At 42.8% G+C, this 11,113-nt stretch overlaps 2 protein-coding genes across 2 annotated transcripts in view; one reads left to right on the top strand and one right to left on the bottom strand.

The window, feature by feature from the left end:
- Window positions 1-80: 80 nt before the first annotated feature.
- On the bottom strand, window positions 81-4,467 carry LOC311117354 (adenylate kinase 9-like; the record flags this gene model as incomplete). Its single annotated transcript, XM_084192311.1, has 18 exons — window positions 81-149; window positions 305-390; window positions 511-622; window positions 743-893; window positions 1,016-1,149; window positions 1,245-1,286; window positions 1,381-1,431; window positions 1,587-1,909; window positions 2,019-2,158; window positions 2,356-2,457; window positions 2,691-2,765; window positions 2,971-3,093; window positions 3,210-3,389; window positions 3,602-3,714; window positions 3,870-3,966; window positions 4,058-4,110; window positions 4,209-4,272; window positions 4,375-4,467. Coding segments are annotated over 18 exons (2,008 nt in total), but the record flags the coding sequence as incomplete, so codon positions are not given.
- A 461-nt stretch (window positions 4,468-4,928) lies between these two features.
- The window catches only part of fig4a (FIG4 phosphoinositide 5-phosphatase a), an 83,119-nt gene continuing 76,934 nt past the window's right edge, over window positions 4,929-11,113 (top strand). The window contains exons 1-3 of the mRNA XM_084192312.1: window positions 4,929-5,103; window positions 5,495-5,631; window positions 10,591-10,689. Coding sequence (XP_084048438.1) covers window positions 5,569-5,631; window positions 10,591-10,689 — 162 coding nt within the window. The 5' untranslated portion in view covers window positions 4,929-5,103; window positions 5,495-5,568. The remainder of the gene's footprint in view (window positions 5,104-5,494; window positions 5,632-10,590; window positions 10,690-11,113) is intronic.

Genomic DNA, 11,113 nt, shown 5'->3' with positions numbered 1-11,113 from the left:
CAGATATATAATCATCATCATAATAACACAAAACAAAAACATGTTTTCACATTGCTCAGATGGCCGTTGATCAGTCTCACCTCCACCTTTTATGCTGACGGTAGGTGGGCTTTTGTCAGCATCGTCTGCATCAGATTTGGCAGAGGCTTCTGCAAAGCAAATTAAGAGGATACATAGTAGATAGATATGAGTATACAAAAGCTGTGATCACAGAAGGCAGCATGATGTGAGAAGCATACCAGTAAGTCATGTTTTTGAGGATCGAGATCGAGAATGACAACATTTAGTTAAAATGGAACAGTACCCTCTGCCTCCTCTTGCACTGCCTCCAGTTTGGCTTGAGGATCTGTTGGCTTAAGATCCTCCTCTGTGTCCTGCTGCATACGGTTTCTACAGAAGGCCACAAAAACACATACAGCAAGATGAAACTGACTAACCCAACCATCCATGTTGGCGCCAACAATGGAGAGGACCAACACATCATTCCCCCTCCATTTCGGCTCTACTCACAAGGCATCTTGAGCCTCCTGGGCCTTCTGTTTCTGCTGTTCTTCAAGCCTCTTGATTACCTTGTCAACCTCCTCCCTGTTCTGTTCATACATCCTCTTCAATACTACCCTACCTGCAACGGAAATATTCTACATTTGTATGGAACTACAAATATGTCAGTCTTCAGATTAATAATCCATAGGCATTACTAATGACAGTACTATTTGTTGTTGTGAGTTGTAGTTTCTCCCACCTTCCCCATCATTGTCTTTCAGGCAGAACAGGATATCGGGCATGATCCCATCGTGGAGATCCTGAATGGTTGCCAACTGGGACCTGTTCCTGGGAAAGTTGTCCAGCACCCACCCTCTCCTGATCTCCGAGTCTGCATCGGCCATCTCAATCTGGAATATTCATTTGATAGAGAACATCACTGCCAACAAGGCATAGCTTTTTCAATTTGGAAGGATACTGTGAACTTTCAGCTATTTCATCTTCATGGTAATTTACTTGACTTCAGACGAACCTCTCTGATGTGATTCTCCAGCACCTCTGCATACAGGTCCAGAGAGGGCGGGGTTACAACCTGCTCCGCCTCCTTTAAAGCCACTTCCACGATGGCCTGTACATCTGGGTGCTCCTCTGTCACCTCCATCATCACTGTATCCCAGCAACAACAACAACAACGACACTTCAGCAGACAGTCAAACAGAGTAGGGTGACATGTAGGGTGAGTGTATGGTTGTGTTGCTCACCTTCCTCAGTCTTTTCACTCGAGGAGTGGGTCGTGGATGTCTCTGTGGGATGACATCAGAATCACCAGTTAGACTAAATGTGTCTGTCTATTAGGCAGCAATTATCTGTCTGTTGGTTAGAGTCTGATTTACTCACCTGAATCATTGTCATCAGACTCCTCCTCACTGATGTTGGATCTCATGTTTACTGCAGGAAATACACATTTTATTACATTTGACTAAATGCTCATACTATAAATGCTTTGCAGGTGAGAGGACAACACAAGAAACAGAGCAAAGGATTGATACACTTTTTCACCATGTAATCATCATCATCATCACCATAATCATCCCATCACTCACTGGACCCGTGGGTGGCGTCCAGTTCCATCTTGACCTTGACCCTCTCGATGGCCATGAGGGTGGAGTCTCTCTTGACCTTCTCCAGCATGTCTTGTTTGACCTTGGCGATGACTGGCTTCATCAAGACCTCCATGTCCACCACCTCTGCTCCGTAGTGCTGGGCCAGTAGGGTACACAGCGTGCTCTTCCCTGCACACGGAGGCCCGATCACAGACACCTTGCAGGGCGGCCGCGGCATGGGGGGCAGGAGGTACCGCCGCGGGTTCAGCATGAACTTCCCCAAGGCCTCCTGGGACGACAGGATGTAGATTTTGTCCATGAACCTGAAGGGGAGAGGGGAAGGAGAGTTAATGGCTGGAATGTGTAGACACAAACAACAGAGACATGCACACACACACTTTCCCTCACTCACTCACTCACTCACTCACTCACCCCACAGTGAACTCGGGTTTGCCCTTGATGATCTTGCCTTCCTTCAGGGCCACAGGGCAGGCTCTACACCAGCGACTCCTCCTCCACCTAAACCCAGGGGCCACTGTCTTAGAGGAAGACATGGTACGCAACATCTCATCCTGAAATAGGACATCAGCACAGACAGTCAATGCCAGTTACTATCCCATAGCATTGCGCTACCATAACCTGTTAACATTGTGCTAGCTAGCTACACTGCATGCTGCTCAAGGACCATTGACTAATCTTACAATAATAGATCTGTTTAGTGTTTTCCACACAAACAGTAGCATAAGCGAGAGGAAGTAGCATGTCTGACCGTGTCAATCTCATCAGGCAGCTCTTCCTCGTCGATCTGGAGCAGCCGAAGTGGGACAGCAACCCTCCTCACTGCCATGGACTCCAGACGGGACAGCACTGACTACACCAGGGCCAAAACCATAAACAACCACCTCGTCAACCAGCAATTAAAACAAGGAAGTCAGTCTTTACCTACATTGACCGTCACTGTGGTTAGTTGTAGAATGGATAATAAAATCGCAGCCAACTCAATGGTTTTCAATGTGACTAATGTATTGACAGAGGGCTAAGGGTTGCGTTGCTTATTCCCTGAGAAAGGGAAACCCTCTTTCCAAGAACCCCCTCTGATCTCACCATGAACAGCTCCTCAGGGTTTTTATTCCCATCCAGCTCAAACAGGTGCAGGGAAGCATGGTCTGCCATGTAGTCCTGGAAACAAACAGCTTGTCAAACAGCTTGTCGGTAGCCATGACAGTTAATCAGAACAGAGAACTGTGTCCATCTAGCAATACACTACATCTCTATCACTGATCAAGATAGAACACTTGATGATGAGTCAACAAAGTGAATGGAGTTGTTGTCAGGAGTTCGCAGCCATTTTAGGTGTGTCCTCCTCAGGCCTCAGTAGGCTCACCTCTAGAGGTCTGAGAATGGTGTCCTTGTAGAGGAGGACCCTGCGGTAGGCGTTCTCTGGGAAGTTCTCCTGTGCTCGCACCAGCTGGGTAATCATGTCCTTCTGCAGCTCGTGCTCCTCCACCTGATCAACAAATAAGCAACCAACTAAGTAAACAAACTAACAAACAAATCACATAGAATAGAGTATAACAACATCTCCAATAAGGGTAGTATCAATCTGTTCACGATTGGCTGCACCTCCTCCTCTGCCTCCTCCAGCACCTCTTCCTCCTCGTCCCCCTCGTCCTCGTCTGTCTCACTCCTTTTCTTGGTGGTCTCTTTCTTCACAAGGTCCCACTGCTCCCTGAGGAACACCCTGCCTGTCTGGGGGTGCTGCCTCTGGCCCGCCAGGCGGTGGATCAGGTCCCTGTCCGCACACTGGGGATGGAACAGTTCAATAGAAAGAGTGGATGGAAAAGTTCAACGCAATGAGGATACTTCAGGCGGGGGACAGTTTCAGGATGTTACTCTTATTTCACGGTCAATGGTATAGTGTAGTGTAATGGGCGTAACTAGCTGTAAAAATGTGGTTGTGTCTTGTTAATCCAGCACAAGGCACAGTAAGCTAACTCAAGGGAGAAGAAGATAACCTTGATGTTTATGATGAAATCGGGCACCAGTCTCAGGTTCTTGATGAACTCAATCTGCTCCAGTATCTTCAGGTACTCCTCTGACATGGAGGGCAAGCAGCTCAGTACATAACCTGCCATACAACACAATACTGACATTTTCCTGAAACTGCACACACTTCAAACATACACAAAACATGCAGCACTGTGTTGAATCTAGTGAGTATTATGTAGTTAGGGAACAACAAAAACAATGTGAGGATAAGGCTAGCAAAATTAGTTGAATTACCGTAGTGCTCGACCTCTGGTGACTTGAGCCTGTCCAGAATCAGCTGGACCACCATCTCTTCAGAGATACTTTTCCCTTCATTCAGAATCTCGAGAAGCTGAAACCATAAGATAGGTAGTTGAAAAGTAATTAATGTAAATCTGCTACTATACTATACAGCAAATTGAGGCTGCACAGTGGCAACTCACCTCTACTCCTTGCGCTCTTTGATCATTGATGTGTTGGTTGAGCAATTCTGTATCTGAAATTAATGTATAAAGATGTTTAGATACAGAAAAAGAGAACAGGGCATGATATTAGGAATATAAAAACAGATTGAGATAGATAAGGAATATTTACCATCAATCAAGACACACTTCCAGGACTGAGCTAATTTTGTGGCAAGAGTAGATTTGCCAACCCCCTGTATAGAATAAGAATACAGTAGGTCAGTGTGTGTGTGTGTGTGTGTGTGTGTGTGTCTGTGCCTGTGCCTGTGTGTGTGTAAACAATACTGATAACTCACTGGCTTCCCAATAATGATGAAGCAGGTGGGTTTGGCAAGAAGAAACTCAATCTCAGCTTCATCCTCAATGAGGTTGTCAACATAAGTGTTCATGACTGGGGTTTCTAGAACATTTGATGATACTTTCTCTGAAATATGCAAAGACAAACAGCCATGAAAGAATGTTATCATTTCAAGCAGCTGACAAGCAGCTGACAATGCTGTTGTAACTAACTGTCACAGGCAAACTCTAAACTGTTAGCTAACGTTAGTTTAGCCAATTTTGAACACCCCTTGTACTACCTAGCAAGTGAGTGGTTTAATAATACTGCAACGACGTAAGCTAGCTAGCCACATTTGAAATTACATTTTACTTACCGTTAAATAAATTTGCCATCTGTTTTATTAGCTACTCAAAACAAGTTAGCCATGGTTATGTGCCTGTTTACCATCTCATTTTCTCATACCTCAACTTTGTTGAGCGAGCGTAACCATAGTAACCCGAGCTAGTACAAGGACTTTTTAAATCGCTTTATATCTCGTCCTTTTTGACCGTGTGAGGACCCGTCTCAGCTGAAGGTCGTGACAGTCACCTGATCGAAACAAACGCATGATCAGGGAAGTGCATGGCAAATTAATTTGCTTTTCTGTCTTTAGCAGTGCTATCATATCAGGTTTTTGATTGAGAACGGTTTGAAACAACATCTTAAGGAGCAGTTTAACATGCCTCGTATCAGCTAACGACATTTGGTGAGTCATACTGTAGCGCTATGTTGTCAAACAGGCCAACCTGGGGTGTAATCATTACGCCGATTCTGTTGCAAAACGTTTCGCAGAAAACCGTTTACTCCAAACGGAAAACGCAAACGAGAGTTTCTATTGGACAACTTCAGGTCGGTCTCTCCCCGTTATGTTTGCTCTATTTGCTTTCGTTTGGTTCTTATACGGTAAACGGTTTCCTTAATGAATACACCCCCTATCTTACTGACAGTAACAATGTCAGCTAGTTACAAAGTTTCCACTTTATAGCAGTCATATTTAATGCAACAGACATGTTGCTTGCTTATAACTTTGTTGCGTATTCTGTTTGTCAATTGAATTGAAGTTGACATCCTCGAATCTCTCTAATGTCCTTCCCCAGTGTGAACTCCACAGAAAGCAGCTGGCAGTCTCGTCCATCGAGTCTGTGAAGTTGGTCTTCGTCAAATCTTCACCATGCCTCTGTCAGCAGCCGTCATCAGTGGAGTGCAGAATTTGGTTCTGTACGAAACTAGAGCCGTACGTTTCACAGTATTTCCCCTAGACTTGATGAATGCATTATCTTCTCGAACATAGGCTGGAGGAAGCCTTCCATCCATTTGCGCATAATGCAATGCATAGCTTATTTCTTAACACATGAAGTATAGGGTTGGTATGTCCATATTACACTGTCTGAACTGTCATTTATAAACTATTACAAGGTGTTGGATATTTAGTCAAACGATTGCATTCAAGATCTCAAATGGAAAACGGTATTTTTAGTAGACCATTTGCTCATCATGTCTTATGTTATGACCTATTGTTTATAGTACATTAACACTAGATGGCAGTATGGGCACTGGCATAACGCAGTTTCTCTGGACCTCCGCAAGGTCGGAGTTCGATTACCGATTGCTGTCCATGGCGCTGAAATAGCGACTTGTCTGTGCGGCTGCATGCCTATCGAATCGAAGATAGGCTTTCTGTGCTGCCAGGTCTTAGCTTTGCTTTAAATAATGGATAAATGTTTATTGGTAGGCTTCTTTGGTCGTCATTTTCTCATGTTAAGCCTAACATTTCACGAAGCTATACACGGTGTCGCAATGCTACCAATTTTTAACTGCTGACTGGTGGCAATAATGTAATACTTGTTCAGTAATTTAAAGTTGGAAATTCAAACATTGCAGATTGTAAAATAAATGTTAGCTGCAACAGCATACTAATCAGCTACCAATATATATTTTGTGTATATATATATATATATATATATATATATATATATCTGTCCTGTATAGGCTACCTGAATCTTTGAATCTTTGTTGTGCATAAAACCAGTCTATTAATGCCAAATAATAGTCAGTCCACCCTTTCATTATGCAGTGTACTATATATAGCTAAATACTGTATCTAGCTGCTATTAATACACTTTATTTTATTATTGCACATAAAATAGCCAAACAAAATGGAAAAAAGTAGTCGGCTTGAGGATAAATTCAGCCGCTATTACAGTTGAAGTCGGAAGTTTACATAGGGGGGAGAGAGAGAGAGAGAGAGAACGGATTGGATTTTACTACTTCAAGTGGGATATAATGGTCCACTGGGCTCTGAGTATGTCAGGAATGACTTGTGAGCTCATTTAAAAAAGGATAAAAACCAAAACACCATATATTTTGTAAGTGTGTGTTCCAAGTTTTAATGTCACATACAGAAGTACAGTGAAAAGCCTTTCTTGCCAGCTCTAACCTCAACAATGCAGTAATCACAACAATGTAATTAACAAAATAACAAGGTAGAAAAAAAACACACAAGATATAAAAATAAGAAATAAGAAGAACACGATAAAGTAAGTAAGAATACTATATACAGGGTCAGTTCCAGTACTATATTTACAATGTGCCGGTCTGCCGGGATACTGGATCGATAGAGGTAGATATGTATAGGGGTAAGGTGGCATCGGGATATATAATAAACAGTAGTGTATAATGTGTAGAGTCAGTATAAATGTACAGTTGAAGTCGGAAGTTTACATACACTTAGGTTGGAGTCATTAAAACTTGTTTTTCAACCACTCCACAAATGTATTGTTAACAAACTATAGTTTTGGCAAGTCGGTTAGGACATCTACATTGTGCATGACACAAGTAATTTTTCCAACAATTGTTTACAGACAGATTATTTCACTTATAATTCACTGTATCACAATTCCAGTGGGTCAGAAGTTTACATACACTAAGTTGACTGTGCCTTTAAACAGCTTGGAAAATTCCAGAAAATTATGTCATGGCTTTAGAAGCTTCTGATAGGCTAATTGACATCATTTGAGTCAATTGGAGGTGTACCTGTGGATGTATTTCAAGGCCTACCTTCAAACTCAGTGCCTCTTTGCTTGACATCATGGGAAAAATCAAAATAAATCAGCCAAGACCTCAGAAAATAAATTGTAGACCTCCACAAGTCTGGTTCATCCTTGGAAGCAATTTCCAAACACCTGAAGGTACCACGTTCATCTGTGCAAACAATAGTACGCAATTATAAACACCATGGGACCACGCAGCCGTCATACCACTCAGGAAGGAGACGCGTTCTGTCTCCTAGAGATGAACGTACTTTGGTGCGACAAGTGCAAATCAATCCCAGAACAACAGCAAAGGACCTTGTGAAGATGCTGGAGGAAACAGGTACCAAAGTATCTATATCCACAGTAAAATGAGTCCTATATTGACATAACCTGAAAGGCCGCTCAGCAAGGAAGAAGCCACTGCTCCAAAACTGCCATAAAAAAGCCAGACTACGGTTTGCAACTGCACTTGGGGACAAAGATCGTACTTTTTGGAGAAATGTCCTCTGGTCTGATGAAACAAAAATAGAAGTATTTGGCCATAATGACCATTGTTATGTTTGGAGTAAAAAGGGGGATGCTTGCAAGCCGAAGAACACCATCCCAACCGTGAAGCACGGGGTGGCAGCATTATGCTGTGGGGGTGCTTTGCTGCAGGAGGGACTGGTGCACTTCACAAAATAGATGGCATCATGAGGAAGGAAAATTATGTGGATATATTGAAGCAATATCTCAAGACATCAGTCAGGAAGTTAAGCTTGGTCGCAAATGGGCCTTCCAAATGGACAATGACCCAAAGCATACTTCCAAAGTTGTGGCAAAATGGCTTAAGGACAACAAAGTCAAGGTATTGGAGTGGCCATCACAAAGCCCTGACCTCAATCCTTTAGAAAATTTGTGGGCAGAACTGAAAAAGTGTGTGCGAGCAAGGAAGCTTACAAACCTGACTCAGTTACACCAGCTCTGTCAGGAGGAATGGGCCAAAATTCACCCAACTTATTGTGGGAAGCTTGTGAAAGGCTACCTGAAACGTTTGACCCAAGTTAAACAATTTAAAGTCAATGCTACCAAATACTAATTGAGTGTACAGTGAGGGGAAAAAAGTATTTGATCCCCTGCTGATTTTGTACGTTTGCCCACTGACAAAGAAATGATCAGTCTATAATTTTAATGGTAGGTTTATTTGAACAGTGAGAGACAGAATAACAACAAGAAAATCCAGAAAAACGCATGTCAAAAATTTTATAAATAGATTTGCATTTTAATGAGGGAAATAAGTATTTGACCCCCTCTCAATCAGAAAGATTTCTGGCTCCCAGGTGTCTTTTATACAGGTAACGAGCTGAGATTAGGAGCACACTCTTAAAGGGAGTGCTCCTAATCTCAGTTTGTTACCTGTATAAAAGACACCTGTCCACAGAAGCAATCAATCAATCAGATTCCAAACTCTCCACCATGGCCAAGACCAAAGAGCTCTCCAAGGATGTCAGGGACAAGATTGTAGACCTACACAAGGCTGGAATGGGCTACAAGACCATCGCCAAGCAGCTTGTATTTGGCTAAGGTGTATGTAAACTTTCAACTGTAATTGTTGAACTCAGCGGGGTTTGTCCGGCTAATAGCCTACACAAATGGGCTGCAATATTCAAGGTAAATTAAATCAAATTAGATTCAAATTGAGAGACTCCCCTGGTGTCCTGAGTCCTCCTTTTTTGAGTGCCAATGTTTTCACCATGGCCTTTAGGTCCAGGTTGCGGGCCCGACTGTTTTCTATACTGAGTTTTGCCAACCCAGAAAGTCTTTCCTGAGACATTGTGCATTATATGTCCATGGCGCTGCACACAATTTAAACGTAGTCTTGAATGATGCATGCCAAGATATACCAGAGATAAGGGACTGTTGATATTGCAACCACACAACTCAAACGCCGGTTCACCAGTATGAACTAAATTGCAAAAAGCTTTTTTTTGTTCAAGTCCTCAAGAACTGTTGTCTGCTAAAGATTATAATCTGCCAGCAATTAAGGAGAATGAGAAGCTTGATTTAAAGATGTTACAGAACTGCTGTATTTGAAGCACAACTCCCTTCTGCCCAGTTTCCCTGATGTTGTTATGGCAATTAAGCTGTTTTTACCATCCCTGTAGCTCTCGCGTCTTCAGAGAAATTGTTTTCTACTTTAAAAAATCGTAAAGAACGACCTAAAAAGCATTAAGCTCTTGGTCTGATATGCGCTTTTGAACACACTCATTGCACTGGGGCCGTCGTAGCCTTAACAACGGCATTTATTCACTGATATGCCCTCATACTTTCGATCAGTTTCTTTCTTCTTTTTCACTTTTTCAGTCACATTCCTGAAGCCCAAGAAACAGAATCATAGCTTCCTTGTACATATGGAAATGAAAAAGGTTTATTATTTACTACTTTTTAGAGGATTACTGTCAGTGCCCCCCCTGCCTTGTGGGTGCTGCGGGGGTGTCTGGTACGCCAGTATGGGTAAGAGTATGTTGTAGCATCTAAACATATACATTTTTACAACATGAAGTTACTTGCTGCTGCATTCAGAAGATGGACACAGATGGGTCCTCACACTAAAACAACTGATAATCTGATCAACTTGATTTGTTGAATCAGAAGTGTTAATGCTGGGCTGGAACAAAAGCGCGCAAATGCTATGGGTCTCAGCAGGACGGCCTAGGATTGAGAAACACGTTTTGTAAAGAGCCAGAATTTATTACATTGTAACAGTTTCAGTTCAGCCCTGCCCCTTTCATTGGCTCACTGATGTTCAGACATTAGCAACACAGAGGTGTAGATGAGAGGGAGAACAGGACAGCATTAACTCCGTTCCAGACTGTATTCTCAACGTGTTCATACTGGACGTCCCCACATCAAATCTCACACCAATATAGAGACACATAAGGGTTGGAAGAAAGACACTCCTATAGCATCTTAATTGTGTTAGTGAGAAAAGTCCTGCATGAAAAAGAAAAGCATGTCTTGTATTAAACACAGTTTTTAAATAGTACTTTTCTCTCATCCGACATCTTCTATGGACCAAAGCACTGCTTTCATCTCACTGTTGAGTGAGGCTCAATGTTTCATCCATGATGTACTTTAATGTGTAATGTAATCACATCCTTTAATGTGTTCTTTGATTCCAGAGGTATTTTCTTGTGGGAAGCAATCACGCCCAAACCAAACATCGTGTTCTGAAAATCGATCGCACTGAGCCCAAGGACCTGGCGATTATTGATGATAAGGTGAGTTGCTGCACGCCAAACCCCTGCTTTAGAGTAGCGCCGACCGTTGCCCTTGTTATACAGCATGCCTCAGGAAAAATGGTGTGATCAGTCACCTGGTCCTAAGTGTGCATGGGTGACAGATTTGCTGATGAAGGTTTAAGAGACTACTATACATTATCACTCCTCCCCTGCAGTCAGTCATTACCACGGTGTATGAGAGTGGAGGAGATTTGTTTGTTCTCATCAGAATGATAAGGATTCTGATTGGTTTGTTATTATTGTACAGAGTCCACTGGTGAGCTCCCTTTGCATCCATCATCATCCTCCCATCCATTCCTGTAGATCAGGGGTTCCCAAACCTTTTCCACTCGGGGGGGCCCCCCTTTCAGCATTGGGGAACATCCCGCACCCCCCCTATGCGCATGTGCCACCTCTATTTCTA

This window comes from Coregonus lavaretus (assembly GCF_964263955.1).
Source record: "Coregonus lavaretus genome assembly, contig: HAP1_SCAFFOLD_2002, whole genome shotgun sequence".
Lineage (NCBI taxonomy): Eukaryota > Metazoa > Chordata > Actinopteri > Salmoniformes > Salmonidae > Coregonus > Coregonus lavaretus.
The sequence above is the reverse complement of the archived record's forward strand: the minus strand, read 5'-3'. Positions and strand labels throughout refer to the sequence as shown.